The following is a 19,778-nucleotide window of genomic DNA, read 5'->3' on the forward strand; positions in this document are numbered from 1 at the left end:
CAAATCAGTGTTTGAAGGCGATGCCTCATGACGACACGCCTGCCAAACGTCCGCGAGCCACATTTACATGATAATCCTGAAGTGTGACATTTCCTGATCTCCTTCATGCTGGAACCATAGACTGTAAAAAAAAAAAGGCTGGAACTCTGTGAGAAATATGATAGTGCCATATAGACTCGCCCTGGACAAACACATGGACTAAAGAACCTTTTAAGCCTTTTAAAAACAAGGTAACGTTAGGTTATGTGATTATTATCAACTGCTGGGTTATGTTAGTGTGTTTTGTTTCAGTTTATTTAACGTTATTCCAACTGACAGCGCGAACCATGCGCGCGTGTAACTATTTAACCAACGTTACCTCAGGTGTTGTTGACTAAGATAAGACTGGGTTACCATTTTTATGTATTGTTTCATTAATAACATTAACATACATTATATACTGTTTAACAGTTTATTAATGTACATTAAAATATATATATATATTTTTAAATGTCATGCAGCTTGAAATTTGAACCTATATTTTATGTATGATTTACTCATATGATATGAAGCATAATACAGTTTACTTTAAATAATTACCTAGACGAATGCTGGTAAAAATGTGAAATCTGTTTAGGTTGAAACTGAAATTACCTAGCTGTGTGTATTGTGCAATTCGTTTGAAAGGGGTATTTTGAATGACGAACAATTCTCCATGCTTTTTTTTTAAAATGTATTATTATTTCGAAGTAGGATAAGATGTCCCAAGATGACCTCCTCGCATTAATATTTTCCCTTGACCATACATAGAAAAACAGTCAAAACAGTTTTACGTTAGAATTGCTCTATTTTTTTTGTCTTTGAATATCAAAGTTTTTTGTGTCTATGTATTAATTAGGGATTAATGGAAACATTAATGTTTTTAGATTTATGGAGAAAAATATTGTTTTTATTTTGAAGTAAAAATATTTAGTAATTAATGGGGTGGTTGTTATAATTAAATTCCATGCTTGGATGTACATTTCAGACATCTTTGCAATTCATTAAAACTTATAGACTATAGACTAAGGTAAGTGACTTAATTTCAATTTGAATTCAGTGTTGCTATTATGACATCTTCAATGATAATATTGGCAATTAAACATATGCATATGTCAGAATTAAGTTACCTTTCAAATGAAAATCTCTATTAAAAAGATTATAAATGACAACAGTGGGGTAAGATATAATAATAAAATAATAATTTTACATTTTGTGCTATTAGTACTAAATTAGCACATGTTTCTATTTATTTCCCTTAATAAAATATAGGCGGATATATCAACATCCAGCACATAGGCCTACTAAACTTATATCTAAATATGTTTAATTTAATAGTAAATGCACTTAATGCACATCGTTCTTAAGCGGACATCTTACTCTAATTGTTCATTTAGGGCAGGGGTAGGCAAGTTCGGTCCTAGAGAGCCGCTGTCTTGCAGAGACACACCTGAACAAGTTAATCCATGTCTTCAGGATCACTAAGGCTATAGGCAGGTCAGGGCTTTTTTCAGGGTTGGTGCCAAACTCTGCTAGCGGCTCTCTAGGACCGAACTTGCCTACCCCTGGTTTAGTGTATTAGTAGCCTAAGTATAGTATGCATATATTTTACTGAAGCTCTATGTGATCAAATTCTTCTGGTGCGGCTATGCTGATGGACATCATTTAAATACGTGGACAACATTTTGTCTGATGTCACTTATTCTCTTTGTTGAGATAAGCAGATGGAGAGCACGGGAAGCTCCAGCACTCTACCTCTACCACCAGACATACACGTATCTCCTGTGGATGTGTGTGTCGGCGCTGAGGAGAACCAACAGCAGGGTCGGTCAGATGGGGCACAGGCTAAAGAGGACACCAATACCCATGCTGCTCAGCCTGATGGGACCTCTGCCACCTTCAGAAGGGCACCCGTTCAGTCCGGCAGTAAACTATGTGGCTACCTCAACAAGCAGGGTGGACCTCTCAAAGCCTGGAAGTCCCGCTGGTTTGCCTACGAGGAGAAGAGCTGTCAGCTGTTTTACTACCGCATGGCACAGGATATCAATCCTCTGGGTAAGGTGGATCTGTCTCGGGCCACGTTCAGTTACCCGTTGCAGGGAGAGGAGGGAACCTTTCATATACAGACACCAGAGCGCACTTTCATTCTCAAGGTAATGTTATCACATGGCTTGGTTTGAAATAACAGGCTTCCATAAATTGTGATTTTTTTTTTAAGAAAAAATGGGGGATGAGACCAAATCAATGAGAAGAACATGGCAACTATACAGGGGGGGAAATAATATGAAATTGGAGGGAATATGTGGTTGTGAAAATAATGAATAAATGTCAATGCCTTTCATGTGTTCTATCTTCTGTTAAATATGAAATGTATAAGGACCTGTGAATGTTCGTAAAACATCTATTGGACTAAAATGAAAGGAGAAAAAAAAGAAACAAAAAGTGAAACCATTGCCTAATGACAGTTCATGATTTAAAACATTAGAGATTCCAAAGGTCAGTTGCTGTTCAAAAAACAAGCTTCATGCGTATAAAGCCTTACTTATTATTTTCTTTCCGTTTCTTTCTTTCTTGTCTCCAAAAAGCTTGTTGTTGTTATCAGTAGAGTCGGACAGTCCTTACACATCACATTCTTGAGTATCAACCGTGCTGAAATTAGGTCAGAGAGAAAAGGCTGCTTGCTGTACATATCTTGATAAAGTGTGTTCTGAACAGATTTTTTTTTTTAAATGTTTCAAATATGGCCTGCCGGAATATTAAATAATGTGGTACTTCCATAAAGGGACTTCTGAAAGGGTCTCTCCTCTTCATTTGATTATTTAACATTGGAGTTAAGTGTGGAGGAATAACGGACGAGCATTTCGAGTAAGACAACAATGCTTTAGAAAACTTTGTCTAAATACCATAAACACAGCCATTATGTTAAGACAGTGTCTTAAGTTCTAGTGTGACCCACTAGCAGTTAGTCAGGGGCAGTTAATCTTCGTTTTTGGTATCAAATTAGGCTAATCTACGTTTAACTGATTTAAAAAAGCTATGACAGTCTTAAGGAAAAGAATTTGATGTGTAACTTGTAAGACTAGCCTTAGAGGTTTATGCAACCAGTCTAAACGGCGTGTCTTCAAACATTATTCTGTTTTCAGGCAGCAAACAGGGATACCCAGATGTACTGGTTGCAACAGCTGCAGTTGAAACGTGCCGTATTCAGGGAGCAGCATGCTGAACATCAGTCCATGCCAAGACCAGACAACCTAACTGTGGAAAGCACACCATCAGCAAACTGCCCTGGTAAGAGGAAGACACTACGAAACCTAGCATTTCTCATTTGAAAAAAGTTACATTTAAATAGCAGTTACTGCACCTTGGAAATTACACTGTTTATGAAATATGATCTGAGGGGAAAGTCTAGTTGTCTGGCTAGTCATGTGATAATAAGTTAATAGAAAGGGAAAGATCAGCCCAGTCAGAACTTGAGGATTATTCCAGAATGCTTGAAATGCACCTTCAAACTATTATAAATCCTTCATTCAGATGGTAATCTGAGTCTATTATATGCTACTATATGCTACCTACATTTGGTGTTCAAGATAACATCCCAATTGTTACTAAACAATGTTACTAAACCATAGGCTCTGAGCATGAGCACAGGCCAGAGACAGAGAAAGGAAAAGCAAGGATAGAGGGAGGAAAGCACAAGATTAGCGCGAAGGGAGCTGCTGAAAGCGACCAATCAGATAGCACGTTACTCAGCTGGTTGCATTGTTTTAGTTTAGTCATCATTAGCCCAAGGGGTTTATTTGTAGAATGCTAACCAGGACTCATACAGTCTCCAACTGTTTGTGCATGTGTTGTCTGGCAAATCACAGCAGGAGGGTGTGACAGGAAAGGAAATGTTAGTCATCTGCAAGCTTTAAACATTTAGTAATTCTGGAAAAGGGTGGGATGGATGTTGATATCCATCTTATTCACTATGTTGAAGGACAGCAATGCAACGTACTCTGGTTTGCAGCCAATATCAGTTCTGAATAGCACTTAGCTGACAATCTGGGGTTTGAAGTTAACTGAACACAAAATGACTGCTGAGCTCAGTTTCCCTGTGCACTTAACCTAAGAGGAGACATTTAAATGACTGAGCAAAAAGCCATTATCCACTCTCATCTGCGAGAGAAACCTTTTGTATTTCTATGCTTTCACAGATCAGTAATTCATGACACAAATATAGAAGTATATATACTTATTATAAAGTATTAACAGAAACATTAGTACATCTTGAGTTACAAAAATATAGAGCTGTGTGAAAACCCCTGTGACAAACTGTGACAAACTGAGTGTTGTTATTTTTAACTAAAACGATTTCATTAGCATTTATTGAAATAAATCAGAAATAGAATAAAATATAAAATAATATATAAAATATAAAGAATAAATCAAAGAAAATATAAAGAAAAATAATGTATAAATTAATATACACTCACCGGCCACTTTATTAGGTACCCCATGCTAGTAACGGGTTGGACCCCCTTTTGCCTTCAGAACTGCCTCAATTCTTCGTGGCATAGATTCAACAAGGTGCTGGAAGCATTCCTCAGGGAGTTTGGTCCATATTGACATGATGGCATCACACAGTTGCCGCAGATTTGTCGGCTGCACATCCATGATGCGAATCTCCCGTTCCACCACATCCCAAAGATGCTCTATTGGGTTGAGATCTGGTGACTGTGGAGGCCATTTTAGTACAGTGAACTCATTGTCATGTTCAAGAAACCAATTTGAAATGATTAGAGCTTTGTGACATGGTGGAAGTAGCCATCAGAGGATGGGTACATGGTGGCCATAAAGGGATGGACATGGTCAGAAACAATGCTCAGGTAGGCCGTGGCATTTAAACGATGCCCAATTGGCACTAAGGGGCCTAAAGTGTGCCAGGAAAACATCCCCCACACCATTACACCACCACCACCACCAGCCTGCACAGTGGTAACAAGGCATGATGGTTCCATGTTCTCATTCTGTTTACGCCAAATTCTGACTCTAACATCTGAATGTCTCAACAGAAATCGAGACTCATCAGACCAGGCAACATTTTTCCAGTCTTCAACTGTTCAATTTTGGTGAGCTCTTGCAAATTGTAGCCTCTTTTTCCTATTTGTAGTGGAGATGAGTGGTACCCGGTGGAGTCTTCTGCTGTTGTAGCCCATCCGCCTCAAGGTTGTGCGTGTTGTGGCTTCACAAATGCTTTGCTGCATACCTCGGTTTTAACGAGTGGTTATTTCAGTCACTGTTGCCCTTCTATCAGCTCGAACCAGTCTGGCCATTCTCCTCTGACCTCTGGCATCAACAAGGCATTTCCGCCCACAGAACTGCCGCTCACTGGATGTTTTTTCTTTTTCGGACCATTCTCTGTAAACCCTAGAGATGGTTGTGCGTGAAAATCCCAGTAGATTAGCAGTTTCTGAAATACTCAGACCAGCCCTTCTGGCACCAACAATCATGCCACGTTCAAAGTCACTCAAATCAACTTTCTTCCCCATACTGATGCTCGGTTTGAACTGCAGGAGATTGTCTTGACCATGTCTACATGCCTAAATGCACTGAGTTGCCGCCATGTGATTGGCTGCTTAGAAATTAAGTGTTAACGAGCAGATGGACAGGTGTACCTAATAAAGTGGCCGGTGAGTGTATAAATGTTAATATATCAATAAAAAATAAAAATATTAAATGACAGAAGCACAGAACAAAATATACTAAAGCTACAATTAAAATGAAAACTGAAAGTATAAAAATAACAGTTCATTCAAAACATGGATAGCTTTACATTAAGTGTCTGTAGTGTACTAACATTTAAATTAATAAAAAAATATGTTATAGTCTGACATTTAATTTAAACAGATTTATGAGGCACAGAAACCTTTTTGAATTTACAGTAGAAGTGTGGCAGCAGTAATTTGATATAAAATTGCTTTAAAATGTATATCTGCTACTGTATACGACTTATTAATATTGCAAATTGCTCTCTTCTCTTCTTATCCCTGTCTCTTCTAATTTTTAAATGCATCATTTCCAGGAATACAAGTTGGGTTGGGCTTGTCATTGTGCTAAAAGCACTTTCATTCCTTTTACACAGACACCCCCTTCCAACCACAAGCTCTGTTATCCAGGCATTAGGAAACAGCTGTGGGATGAGATGCAAATGCAGGAAATGAGGAAGTGAATGTCTGAGCAGCTGAATCTGTAGAAAATCCAAAATATAGCACCACCAGCCAAATATAACCTAAAAGTATTCTCAGAGACCGAAATAATATTTGTTTGTTTTACTCTGTGCTAGCTATGGTTAGCATATGGATCTTTTAAACAGCACCTCTGTTATTATCAGGAATTTCAGGCATGCTGATACATGTACCTCACCCTGTGATAAACGTACAACATTGTGTGGCTGTGTGGTCATTAGAAAAGAACTAGGTGGAGCAAGAAAGAGCAGAATATCACAGTTTCCATAAAGATATTAATCAGCACAAATATTTTCAACAGTTGGAAATAACAAGAAATGTTTTTAAGCACCAAATCAGCATATTAGAATGATGTCTGAAGGATCATGTGACACTGAAGACTGGAGTAATGATGCTGAAAATACAGCTTTGCATCACAGGAATAAATGACATTTTAAAAATTGTTTTAAATTGCAATAATATTTCACAAAATTACTGTTTTTGATTAAATAAATGCAGCCTTGGTGAGCATGAGACTTCTTTCGAAAACATGACAAAAATATTTTCTTACAAAACAAATAAGAAACAAGTACGTTTCATTATCTGAAAGCATCTTGTTATACTGGACTATCAGATGTATTTGACGCAATGGGTTTGTTGAATATACTTTCTGCTTTCTTCTACACAGCTAACTTCTTGCCCATGGTGAAGACTCCTTCTGGCCTGGTGGGTGAAGAAGCTGCCAGTCTGCCCGCACCAGGATTAAACAACCCCCTCAATATGTCAATCAAACATCCGCTAATTGAGCTGCAGTGAGTACATGTACTTATTATGTTTTCTCTGTCTGGTCTAAAAAATTCACAAAATGGACACTGGCATCATGGCATATTTTTAGGGTAAAATGAAAAATACATCATACCTTCCAAAAAAAGCGGTGTTATCTAAATTTCTCTAGAATTATTATTTTAGGGAAGTTATCATTACTCTGTCACACACATATACTTCCTGACATGTTATATGTATGACAGTGACCAAGCTGTCTTATGAGGGGTTCATAAACTTAAACGTAAACTTATTAAGTAAAAAAGATACAAAATAAACCAAGAAAATTGGCTTGTTTGCAGAGGTGGACAGTAACAAAGTACTTTAAACTTTTTGAGTATCTGAACCCGAAATCATATTAACGTGAGAACCCGACGTCGCTTTGACGTCAGAACCTTTGGGTGTCCGAAACTATTGTGGACGTTATTGAGTGCACTTATTCAATCTCACATTCAATCCCACTACTGGAACTGTGTTCTAGAAATAAATGTGATATTGATATGAGGGTAGGCAGGCATAGATTCAGAGGCATAAGGTACTGTAAGTATTACATACAACAATGCAACAATAATAAAACAATGCATTGACATTTACTTAATTATACTTTTGATACTTAAAACAAGCACTTCTGCACTATTACTTACCGTAAGTAAAAATCGGTCTTTACTACTTTACTTGTAACGGAGTAATATTTGACCAGTAGTAGCTGTACTTTCACTCAAGTAAGGAAGTTGTGTTGTCAACCTCTGCTTGTTTGGTTACTAAATTATGTAGGCATTGCAAAGTATAGTCTATCTAATATAAGATTAGGAAGTAACTGTAGTTTCACGTCTGTCTCAATAAGGATGTGGTAAGTTGCTTCTTTTTCTGAATAAAACACATCATGACAAACACTGTTTCGTCATCATCTGCAATGTAAAAAATCATTAAATTGATTACATAATACACACACAAAGGAAGATGTTAATAAATGAATCCGAATAAATTATAAGGCAATCTTTTACTATTGCTCATACTTATGATTGGTTAGTTTCCATTATCAATACTAAGTATTCAACTTCAGCACAACTTGTCCTGCAACTGTGCTATGGACATGATCCAAATCATGAGGTTTTTGCTTTTACTTTTTTTAAGTGATTTGTCTTACAAATTTCACCAGATGGTTGATTAAATTGGCAATGAAACCCTTCAGACTGAAATTGGAGGGATCAAGCTGTATCTAGATACTCGAGTGGGCTCTGTTAATTTGATCCAGTAAACAACCACCCAGAACACCCTAACAACTACCTAATAACATCTTTGTAAGCACTAAGACTTAGAACACCTTAGCAACCACATAACAATGCCCTGGCAACCATCCACAACATGCTTAGCTTCATGTTGCAATGTTTACACTGGCCTTTTTCTTAAAAAAATGTGGTTGTTATTGTGAGTAATTTCTTCAGAGGTGTATCTGTGTTTGATTTACAGGAACACAATGCACAGTTTCCGTAACCGGCAGTCACAGGAAATTAGACAAAGTGTTTTCCATATTGATGACCCAAATGACAACCAAAAAACACCCTCGTCTAAGACACACAGTAAGCGCTACTACTTTCTCGCCAGAAAAAATAATAAATAATTGTTTTAAATGTAAATGCTCATGGCCACCTTCCTCCTTAGCTTTATCAGTTCCCACACCCGGATCTTCTCAAACCCCAGAATCCCCTTCTAATGCCAGGTGTGTGGACCTGCACAAAAATAATCTATCCACAGTGTCACAAAACAGGAAGAGTTGGAAAGAAAAGTTCCAACCTCTAGAACTAGACAGATCTCAACTTCAACATGAAAAACTTTCCCTGGCTGAAGAGGTCAAAGCACAGAAGGTAAAGTGAGGACATTAACCACCACTTCACCTTCATCTTCCTGCTGGATTATTTATTACTCATATAATCTACTAAAAGCTGCATATGTATCATTTGTCAGGAGTTGGTGTTGCTGTTACATAAAGTGCTGGAAGATGCTCAGCTGGAGAAACGCACCTGTGCTCAGTTTCTAGCTGCGGAGGGAGAGGAGGATCGCTTGGAGCTCCTCAGACACGGTGAACGGCGTGCAGCCAAACTGAGAGACCATCTGGAGTCCCTGCAGCAGGAGAACGAGAACCTACGGAGGGATCTGAACCAGAGGGACTCTCATGTCGCTGAACTCCAAGAGAGTGTCCAGCTCCTGATGCACAAGAATCAGGCCAAACAGGAAGTGATATTGAAACTATCTGAGAAGTTAGCAGCCTGTGGGGAGGACCAGCATTGCACCAATGGGCTGGAAACTGAGACCTTCAAACAGCTAACACTGGAGAATATGCATTTGAAAGTGAGAAAATAAACTTTTTACTATATTTACTGTTAATTCTTTTTCAATCTACACACATATATAAGTGACAGTAAAGACATTTACAATGTAACAAAAGTTTTCTATTTTGATATTTCTATTCATCAAATATTCCTGGTTTTCACAAAAATATTAAGCAGAATTATTTTCTGTCTTGTTTTCTTGCAATCATGACCACCATTCAAAATTTTGAGGTCAGTAAGATTATTTTTCTTTTTGAAGAAATTAATACTTTTATTCAGCAAGGATGCATTCAGTTGATCAAAAGTGACAGGAAAGACTTTGACATTGATACAAAAAAATCTATTCTTTTCTGCTGTTTTTTGTGTTGTTTGTTTTTTATTTTATATTCATCAAAGAATCATATTAGAATGATTTATTAAGGGTCATGTGACACTGAAGACTGGAGTAATGATGCTGAAAATATGGCTTTGCCATCACAGGAGTATATATAATACTCTAAATCTGCATTATTTATGAATAGTTTGTCCGATTCTGAAATGGTTGTGCCAAGCATGATTACAGCTCTACTGCAAACACAATCATAATCATATCTCTATTTCAGGATGATTTGAAAGCATATAAAACCCAGAACCAGTACCTAAACTCTGAGATCTACCAGCTGACGACTCTTTGGAGAAAAAGTTCAGAACAGGAGCAAAGTCTGATAGTAAAGGTGAATTTTTTTTTCTGTCAAGTTTTCCTGCACCAAAACAAGCATATTTTCTTCCTGCTGTACTTTAAAGACGTCTTTACACTTTGTTCTGCTTGGCTAACCTCTTCATCTGAACACTGAATAGGTCTTTATGAACTGAGAGATTTGAGTTTTTAAAGTTAGAGTGTGCTTATACAACTTATCCATTTTTAGAATATGAATCTTATGGCATGATTGTTTGGTAAATGTCACTTAAAAAGTGTTTGAAACCAGATTTACTATAGCTTTACTATGTGTGTGTGTCAGTGTGCTGTTTTAGAGGCCAATAACTGTCAGATGGAAAGCAGATATTTGGGAATCCTCCAGAAACTCCAGGAGAGTGAGGAATTGAATCCGGAGCTGAGGGAAGCAATCAAGAAGGTGCTTAAAGATGCAGTTCAGGCAGACCTGAACGCAGCCATCAAAATAAACCCCATCAGGTACACACAGTCCCATCAGTTCACCTGTTCTTATCTTCTTTGGAGCTCTCAATTCTCATTCACACTTGGAATAGTAAACCATTCCAGACTTGAATGGAAATAAATGACTCCGGTTCATAGACATACTGAGATTTATAAAGAAATAGCTCAGTTGTTGCTTAGATAAGGCCCCTGCTAAAAGAAAGTAGAAGAAGTTTGCCATATAAATGTTTGTCAAAGTTCTGTTTATGTTGGAAAAAAATTCACGATTCCCAACATTCTACAGTGAGTTCGATGAATATGGATTTAAGATCGCAGTAGACTACAAAGTTGAGGACCTGAAGCTCCTCGCTAAGATCCAGGCCCTGGAGATCCGATCCCAAAACCTGCTGAATCACGAGGAATGCGATGGGCCGCTGTTGGCTCGTTGCGCTCAGCTCCTGTTCGGACGTCCTGAAGCTGAACTCTCTTCATCAACAGAATTGAAGGGTCTACTCCGGACAGGCTTGCCACGCGAGTACCGCGTGAGGGTTTGGCGTTTTATGATACAGACTAGAACCAAGACGTTAAGAGAGCGCCATCCCGACCGCTATCAGGAGCTGTGCGAGAAGAGCAGAACCTCACCTCACCTTGTGCCCAGACAGATCCAGCTGGACCTGGATCGTACGTTGACCACCAATCAATACTTTTCCCCTCCTTCGAGCCCCTTGATTCAGAAGCTGGAGAGAGTTCTGCAAGCGTTCTCATGGCAAAACCCCACCATCGGCTACGTGCAGGGACTCAACAGGTAATCACAATCCAAGCAACAACTGGTAATTGGTGCAGAGCCACAATAGACATGATAAAGAGAGATTGGCTTTGATTGTTGCAGTAATCACAAGAACTTTTTAGCTGAATATTGCCCACTAGACCTAAAAATAAAATAAAAATTTTAAATAAATGGGGATAAATAACACGTTACTAAACCAAAAAGTGCCAGATTTAGCCAGATATACTTAAAAATGTCTATTAATTGATAAAAAATGGCTTTTTTACATGCTTAATTTTACATTTAATGTCATAAATGAGTACACCCTTTAACACCCCTATCTACATGTAAAGTGTTTGTTGTCTTGTCTGCCATGCTGAACACTGAACAACTAGCTATTTAGTACTAACATCATGCTGACCTTATATGAACAACTAGCTATTTAGTACTAACATCATGCTGACCTTATATGAACAACTAGCTATTTAGTACTAACATCATGCTGACCTTATATTGACCATGTAATGTGATATACTGACATCTAGTGGTCATTTGTTGATCAACACCTTGCTGAAGAGGGCACCTTACAGGCTCATCATATTAGTTTCAAGTTTCAAGTTTATTGTATTTATAAAGCACATTTAAAACAACCTTGGTTGACCAAAGTGCTGTACAAAATATAGCTATCTAAATCCATACAAAAATTAAAAACAACTTTCACAAAACATTGAACGCACAAGAATACCAGTAGGTTTTTAAAAAATTTCTGAACTCAGACACTTTCAGGCGCTGTTTTATATATTAGGGCTAGGTTTGCCATGACACGACAACTATATGCAAAAAGAAAGGTAAATACCAGTATCTATGCCACTGTGTTCAGACTGGCGGCCATTGCTCTGCTGGTACTGCAGGATGAGGAAGATGCCTTCTGGTGTCTGGTAGTGGTTGTGGAGTACATCATGCCTCACAATTACTACACTAAAGACCTGCTGGGCTGTCAGGTGAGAACTTGGAAAATCTTAAATATCTATATGAATCTTAAAATACGCTGGTTTTACTTTAATACTTAAACCTAAAACTTGATGTTTATTGTCGGATTTAAATTCGATTTTCAATCGTAGATTTTCAGTGGTCTCAGATTTTTTTTAATAGATTGAGGTAAGTTTCTTATGTAAAACCAGTAATTTTCTGTAATATTATGGCAATTTGAATCAACTGTTTTCTATTTTAAGTTTATTTAAAAAAAAATTCTTGCTTTCTTTCAACAACAACAAAAAACTGACCCTAAAGCAGTAATGTATCCTCAAAATGACCCATGGTTCCATAATGGCCCGTGTTCATTTTACTGTCTCTCTCACACACTTCTTCCATCTTTCTTTTTCTCATCTATCCAGGCTGACCAGCGTGTACTAAAGGACCTCATGTCGGAGAAACTGCCTCGACTGACAGCCCATCTGGAAGCGCTAAAAGTAGACGTATCACTCATCACTGTTGAATGGTTCCTGGTGCTGTTCGTTGAGAGTCTGCCTACCCGCATACTGTTTAAAGTATGGGACACCTTCCTGTATGAGGGCATCAAGGTACCTTGGATCTATGACAGAGCATTCTTGGAAATAGTGTATGGATCAGTACTGGGTTTCTCTTGAATTACTGAAGAGATTGCAAACTAATAAATGTTTCTGAATACTCTGCGGAACATTCTGCTATAGTTTTGTGGACAAAATCCCCCCATTCATCTTTTTCATAGGTGATATTTCGATATGCACTGGCTCTTTTCAAATACAGAGAGGAAGACATCTTAAAGATTCAAGACAGCGTCGAAATGTACCAGTATCTCCGCATCTTCCCCATCACCATTGCAGATGGAAGGTGAGAAAGTATATTTACTGTATACACACTCAGTTTATAGTAGAGTAATGTACAGCAACGGAAGTTCTTTTACAGTGTAGAATAGTAATATTTTCTGTATTTGATGCATTCTAAAGGTATTAAGACATTATACAATAAATGTATGTATTCATAAAGCCTTACACTATACCAAATAACAGTATTCATGGTTACACCTTTTAAGGATGAGTTCTAACACAAATCCTGTGAGATTTTTGTATGCACAAGGAGTCTGACAACAGCCGGTGCTCCACACGAAGATCTGATCTCGCCATCATCGAGGCTGTCTGTGATAACATGAAGAAACAGAAAAACGGAGACAGAATAAATCCAGAAAAACTGTGAAAACGTCTCCAAGACGCTTGAAGAAACCTTCAACGGAGATCAGATCTACCTGCTGTTGTAAGGCTCATTGTGCATACAAAAATCTCACTGGATTATTACAATTAACAGGGCTCAACATTAAAAAAAAATCCCCACTGGCCCCCAGGGCCAGTAGATCAGAGTTTTACTGTCCCCTTCTATATTTTTACTGGCCCTGAAAGAAATAGAAGGAAAAGCACTTTTCCATTAAACTGTATTTATTGCATACATTAGGGTTAATTTTTCTTGTCCCCTCACAATGACAGTAAACTAATTATTACATTACATGAGTGGTGAGTAATATTACATAGGCCTATTTTCACTTCAAAATGGCGAAATTAGACAAAAGTATATTAGTTTGCCTGATTATTTTTGTCATTCGTTTAACATTTATGACCTAAAAAAACTGTCAATGAAGAAAAAATGAAGAACGCGCTGAATCTGATTATAACAAGACTGAAGCGAACACAAATTTGTGTAGCTTACACTTAATCACACATTTTTAGGGGGGCTAGGCAGAAGTTTAGGGGGGAATTTGATTACACTTTAGATAGCCCGTCGGCAGGCCGGTTATGCATTTTGGTCTGCTTTTGTTGGAAATTTCCGGCAAACGAAACAGTACATGCCCTCATCGCCTTTCTCCACCCAGGTGTACTGCGTTTTCCATGACACTAGGAATTAGGACTGGGCGATATGGCCAAAAAAATCATATCTCGGTATTTTTTGGTTAAATGGCGATATACGATATATATCTCGGTACTTTCTACGTTTTTCAATTTGGATAAAGAAAATCTGTATTTATTTAAAAAAAATGTTATTTCACATCCTGCTCAATGATATCCAAACAATATTGATATTGAAGGATATGGAAACAAATATAGGGAATGTAATGTAGGCTATGCAATATATTACGTGCAAAAAGGTTGTTAAAATCATATTACATTCTAACATTGTAACATTACAATCTAAAAGCAAAAATAATGCTTTTGTTTTTAAAATGACTAAAGGCTAAACTAAAAATGAAAATAAAAACAGAAGCACAAACTAATTATATTAGCCTGCATTTGATTACTAGGGGTGGTGAAAAAAATCGATTATTGATTAATCGCGAGTATGTTATGGACAAGTATGAATCGATTATTAAATTTTCAAAAATCGATTTTTTATTATTTAAAAAAAAAAAAAATTTGCATTATTTTATTTTGTAAAAAATGTTATACCGGAAGTTGAACGTCACGAACGCGCCCAGTTCCAATTAGCAAGCGCGTGTAACGGCAGCCAGAGCGAGTGAGAGCAGGTGTGTAAAATGGAAGAACCAGGAACGAGCAACCAACCGATCCACCCAGCTCCATCTGGGCTCAAAGCAAGAGTGTGGATTCATTTTGGTTTTCATGGCAGGAGCTCTAAACATGTTGATAGAACGCATGCCGTCTGTCAACATTGCCACACTAAAGTGTTTAGTACAACTTGATTACTCACAAGTTAGTGTTTTGCATTTTGTCACTGTGTTCTACAGTACAGTATATAAGCTGAAGCTACAGTAAGTTGTTCAAAAATTTTCATTTTGTCTTCTTAATGATTAAATTGGACAATTTTCTTCTAGAAAGACAAGGTGTTCAGGTGGAGAAAAAACTTTCTTTACCTTGACATGTTTCGACTGCAACCTGCAGTCTTCCTCCACCTGAACAACACCTTGTTTTTCTAGAAGAAAATTGTCCAATTTCTACAGTATGTTGGTTCTGATCTTTTATCTTCTGATTTCTACAGTATGTTGGTTCTGATCTGTATCTTTTCTGATCTTTCCTAAAGGAAATAAGCCTTTCATTTATTTGTTATTGTTTAGTTCAACTTGATGAGTCACAACACAATGTGATGTATTCATTTCTGTGTTCTACAGAACATAAGCTACATACAAATAATTGTGAAGTTATAACTACACGACACAGAAAGTGCTTTGAGTTTTTGTTACTCAATAAAAGAGTTAAGTAATTCAGCAGCTGATATTTTTTAATACTGCAATCACTTTGTAGTGTATTTTTGTTTACTGTTGTGAAATGGAAAATTAATAATCGCTAATCGAGAATCGTTAATAATCGAAAATCGACTGTAATCGAATCGGGACTTCAATAATCGTAATCGAATCGAATCGGGAAATCAGACAGATTAACCACCCCTATTGATTACCCCATTATAATGCTCACTTTCATAAAAACATACTTGTTTAAAATTCCACATATGGCACATTTATTGTCTCCAACAACAAATATTTTAGCAATAGGCCTATGTATCTTTTAGTCAGAATTATTGGGCTACTCTTCTATTGTGCTCGTCTGTTTGGCGCGCGTGCTCGCGGCGGCGCTCATTCACGGGAGCTTGAATATTAGCGGAGATTCACTTGCAGAAACTCGTCCTCTCCTGACAGTGAAATGGACATATTTGTTTGACTTTCAAACATTTACAGATGGAGAATATACCTGTGAAATGTAAGCACTGAGGAAAGCACCACGTCTCAAACGCATTAAACAGCGCAAGTATTTATCTCTCAGTCAGCAACAGTATCTGTCAGAGCATCTGACAGGGCAAGCTACTTTAAACTTGTTAACTATATCTTACCAGTATAAGCTTGTGTCATGTTTAGGACAAATTGTACTATGTTCTTTCACTGCAGGAGCTCACACTGTGTACTCCGCTATTTTTCAGATGTGCTCGTATCAAACTACTGTATCGAAACGGTATTGCCTCATTCCATATCGTTTAAAAAAAAAATGGATATACTGTAGCCTACAAACTCGATTTACCGCCCAGCCCTACTAGGAATGTCCTCTTTCTCGTATCAGCCTCAGTTCTTTGACATTTTAACACGTTATAAATAACCTGAAGTAACATTGACACTCTTCGCGCCACTGTATATGACGTTTGCTGTTTGTTTTGCTGATGGCCAGTCACTGGCCCATCAACTAGCCCGACATACTCTTTTACTGGCCCCGGGCCGCGAGATTTTTTTTCACAGGATGGTAGGGGAAGACTCATGAATATTCATTAGGGAACTCATCCCTGATTTCATGTGGTTCAAGGGGGTGCCCGCGGTTATGTGAATATAAATGTCTAATTCTAAGGTAATAAAAACATAACGGTTCATTGAGTAAGGTCTTTATACACCACTGAACACATAGTTATGGATCTTATATTGCATTTCTGTCAATAGATCCTCAGAAATATTACACATTACACCTTTAAAACTATTTTTGTGTAAAAATACTAACGTGCCTAAGACTTTTACATATATATATTAAACTATGTAAGTATATAGTCTGTTTCTTTCTCTCTTCCATTTAATTTCTAAAGAGCTCCTGGTATTGTAGATAGTCACTGTGACAGTGTTGCTTTTTTCACCACAGTCAGACATCACCATATATATATAATTCATTGAGTCATAGTAAAACAAAACAGCCTGCATCTGTCTGAGCAGCAGTCACACAAATAAAACAAAATATGGCTCAGATGCTTCTGTGGTGTGGCTATTTTAAACATACGCCCCTGATACTACCGTGTACCTACTCATTCCTGCTTTTAGTGCATGGATGGCATAGTTTAAAAAACACAAAGAAAAGCTTGCTTTGGGAGATTCTTTTCAAATCACGTTTCTGCAGGAAATAAACATATCAGCTAGCTTATTTCTGTATAGTTTTCTTAGATATAATGTCGATATACCTTATCTCCCTTTTTCCACAGAAAGCTGACAAGCATTGCCTTCAATGACATGAACCCACTGCCCATGAAGCTGCTACGGAACCGGCGCGCCGTGCATCTGGAACACCTCCGCGCTGAGATTAGAGAGCTGGAGAACTTGCAGAAAGCATACAAAGCTGAACACGTCCGGTGCAAAGACAAAGAGCTGGACACCCTGGCTAGTGAAGATGAAGAGGAGGTATAGAGTAGTCAAACATAAGCTCTTGATGCATGTGCGAACGCCTCGAATGCTGAATGAGAAACACTACATTAAAAGAACTCATCAGTTACTCACCCTCATTTTGTTCCAAACTCATATGATCAGCCATTTCCATTTAGTAAAAGTGAATGGAGATAGATTCTGTCCAAAAAAGCACCATATCAGTAGTCACAAAACTCTATTCTATAAACTCTATATGCACTATATTCCAAGTCTTCAAAAGTCATATAATAGGTTGCATGAGGAACAAACCAAAAAGCTTTTATCAGGATGACATGAAGGTGAGTAAATTATGACAATTTCATTTTGTGACAATGCACAAATGGCTTGAACAAAAGGGTCAATAATTTGGATCATTAAAGGGCAGCTGACCTCAGTATTGGGCATGTCCAGGCCCTACATATTTGCACAGATATGCCACTGTTCAAAAGATTCGGGTCAATTTTACAGAAATAAATGTAATTTAGCAAGGATGCATTAAATTGATAAAAAAAAAACAGTTTTACTTTGTTACAACATTTTTTTTTTTAAATAAATGCTGTTTTTTTTCTATTCCTCAAAGAATCAAAGAATTCAACATTGATGAAAATTGTTTCTTGAGCAGCAAATCAGCATATTAGAATGATTTCTGAAGGATCATGTGACACTGAAGACTATCAAGTAATGATGCTGAAAATTCAGCTTTGCATCACAGGAATAAATAGGAAATAGTTGTAATAAATTGTAATATTTCACAATTTTACTTTTTTTACTGTGATTTTTGATCAAATAAATGCAGCCTTGTTGAGCATAAGAGACTTCTTTAATTAAAACATCTTGTGACCCCAAACTTTTGAACAGTATATGTATATGTAACCCCTTCAGCAAAGAATTGGTTTTAGATTTGATTTTGAAGCTTTTATGTTTTTTGTTTAAATATTTTTTTACTGTGCTGCTACTGTATATAACACACGCATGCATAATTATCAGCCTCACGCATAATTTACAAACCTAAATATTATCCAGAAAACATGCACATAATAAATATAAAACTGTTTTTCACTCGTTTGTCTTTATATTTGGTGAAAACCCAGTGTAAAGTCTGTCTGATCAGCTGACACTGAAGAAACAGTCATTTTTTCCCCCATTTTATTACTTTAAAAAACAGGATACATATGAAATCATAAATATAAAAATCAAACAAATCAACAAAAACTTAGTTAAATGTTACAAACAACTTTACTGCAGGTAAGAGCTAATAGCTAATATCACACCAGAAGAGTAAACTGATGTATTGCCTATCCATGACTGTATCTGAAAACAGAATCGGCCTATTCCCCTGTGTGACGAACAGAAGCACAGTTTCCCTAAATAAAGAGGAGAAACAGACTCACAATCTCACCTCGAAAAATAAAAACAGTGGCTTGTCGCATAATAAAGCTATTGTTCTATCAGTGTTAAGTCACATGTATTCTAATGCCAAACAGTTCACGTTCCTACAAAAATGGCTCATTGTTTTAAAGAGTTAGAAAAATCCCTTGTCAGGAGCATGCAGGTCATCTGTGTGTGTGTGTGTGTGTGTGTGTGTGTGTGCAGTGGTTATGGGTTTTACTAGCTTGCCTCTAAGCATAGCTCGTCTGTCTCTTTCTAATACACACTGACAGGACTAGCGATGTCACAGCTGTTACTGAGATGCTTTCTGTGATTTAAAGAAAGAAAAAGGCTATGAACAAAAACGACAGCTAACCAGGTAGCAAAAGAGAGAGTTTGTGCACTGCTTACATTACCTTATGTGCACATTTGGCAATATAAAGTGGAGAGCCAAAGACCATGTTTGAGGCCAAAAAGATCCTGTTCCGGTGATTATGACACTGGTATCCATAAAAAAACTTTCTCAGGCAGTAAATGCCCATTGTAAGGTCAGTTTTCTGGCGTAAATCCCTAAGTTCGATCATTTTGAGTCCAATTTTTTTTTTTTTTTTTTTAAGATTCATCTCACAAAACCATTTTTTTTGGCATAAACAACTTCTTTTTTTTTTGCATTGTGACATTATTGTATGACAATTAAGCACAATTGTCAAGATCATTATTAATAAAAAATAATAATAAAATGGAATAAGTTTACTAAAAGGATACACACACACACACGCGTGTGTTCTAAATTGCATTTATACCTCATATTAGGGCACATATGCCTGCCCTTGTGCTGATTTCAATAAAAGTTTATTGTAAAATAATAATAAAAAATATAATCTTAAAATTAAAACATCTAGATGCATTACAGAAATTAAAATTAAGCACATTTTCACTCGGAATTCTCATGAAA

The 19,778-nt window shown here is 37.1% G+C and overlaps 1 protein-coding gene across 3 annotated transcripts; it reads left to right on the top strand.

Annotated features, from left to right (window-relative positions):
* The first annotated feature begins 64 nt into the window (after nucleotides 1-64).
* Nucleotides 65-17,871, top strand: tbc1d2 (TBC1 domain family, member 2). Of its 3 annotated transcripts, none has more exons than XM_056237663.1 (14): nucleotides 65-230; nucleotides 1,735-2,171; nucleotides 3,162-3,306; nucleotides 6,913-7,036; nucleotides 8,517-8,626; nucleotides 8,709-8,911; nucleotides 9,012-9,395; nucleotides 9,979-10,089; nucleotides 10,375-10,547; nucleotides 10,813-11,313; nucleotides 12,155-12,275; nucleotides 12,669-12,854; nucleotides 13,022-13,143; nucleotides 17,257-17,871. In XM_056237663.1, the coding sequence occupies exons 2-14, from the start codon at nucleotides 1,743-1,745 to the stop codon at nucleotides 17,456-17,458; spliced, it is 2,811 nt and encodes a 936-aa protein (XP_056093638.1). In that variant the 5' UTR covers nucleotides 65-230; nucleotides 1,735-1,742; the 3' UTR covers nucleotides 17,459-17,871. The 3 variants fall into 3 exon arrangements, with proteins under 3 accessions (XP_056093638.1, XP_056093636.1, XP_056093635.1); XM_056237661.1 differs by having other exon boundaries at nucleotides 66-230; nucleotides 1,743-2,171; XM_056237660.1 differs by having other exon boundaries at nucleotides 66-230; nucleotides 1,740-2,171; nucleotides 17,257-17,870.
* The last annotated feature ends 1,907 nt before the right edge of the window (nucleotides 17,872-19,778 follow it).

Source organism: Rhinichthys klamathensis, unplaced genomic scaffold, assembly GCF_029890125.1.
Source record: "Rhinichthys klamathensis goyatoka isolate OS25496 unplaced genomic scaffold, OSU_Roscu_1.1 h1tg000491l_1, whole genome shotgun sequence".
Classification (NCBI taxonomy): domain Eukaryota; kingdom Metazoa; phylum Chordata; class Actinopteri; order Cypriniformes; family Leuciscidae; genus Rhinichthys; species Rhinichthys klamathensis.

What these genes read in the sequence shown, in the direction of transcription:
- tbc1d2 (XM_056237663.1), top strand. Translation starts at nt 1,743, where the DNA reads ATGGAGAGCACGGGAAGCTCCAGCACTCTACCTCTACCACCAGACATA. An exon ending in CATCCGCTAATTGAGCTGCA is followed by an intron (nt 7,037 to 8,516) that starts GTGAGTACATGT and finishes TTTGATTTACAG; the next exon opens with GAACACAATGCACAGTTTCC. An exon ending in TGGAGAATATGCATTTGAAA is followed by an intron (nt 9,396 to 9,978) that starts GTGAGAAAATAA and finishes TCTCTATTTCAG; the next exon opens with GATGATTTGAAAGCATATAA.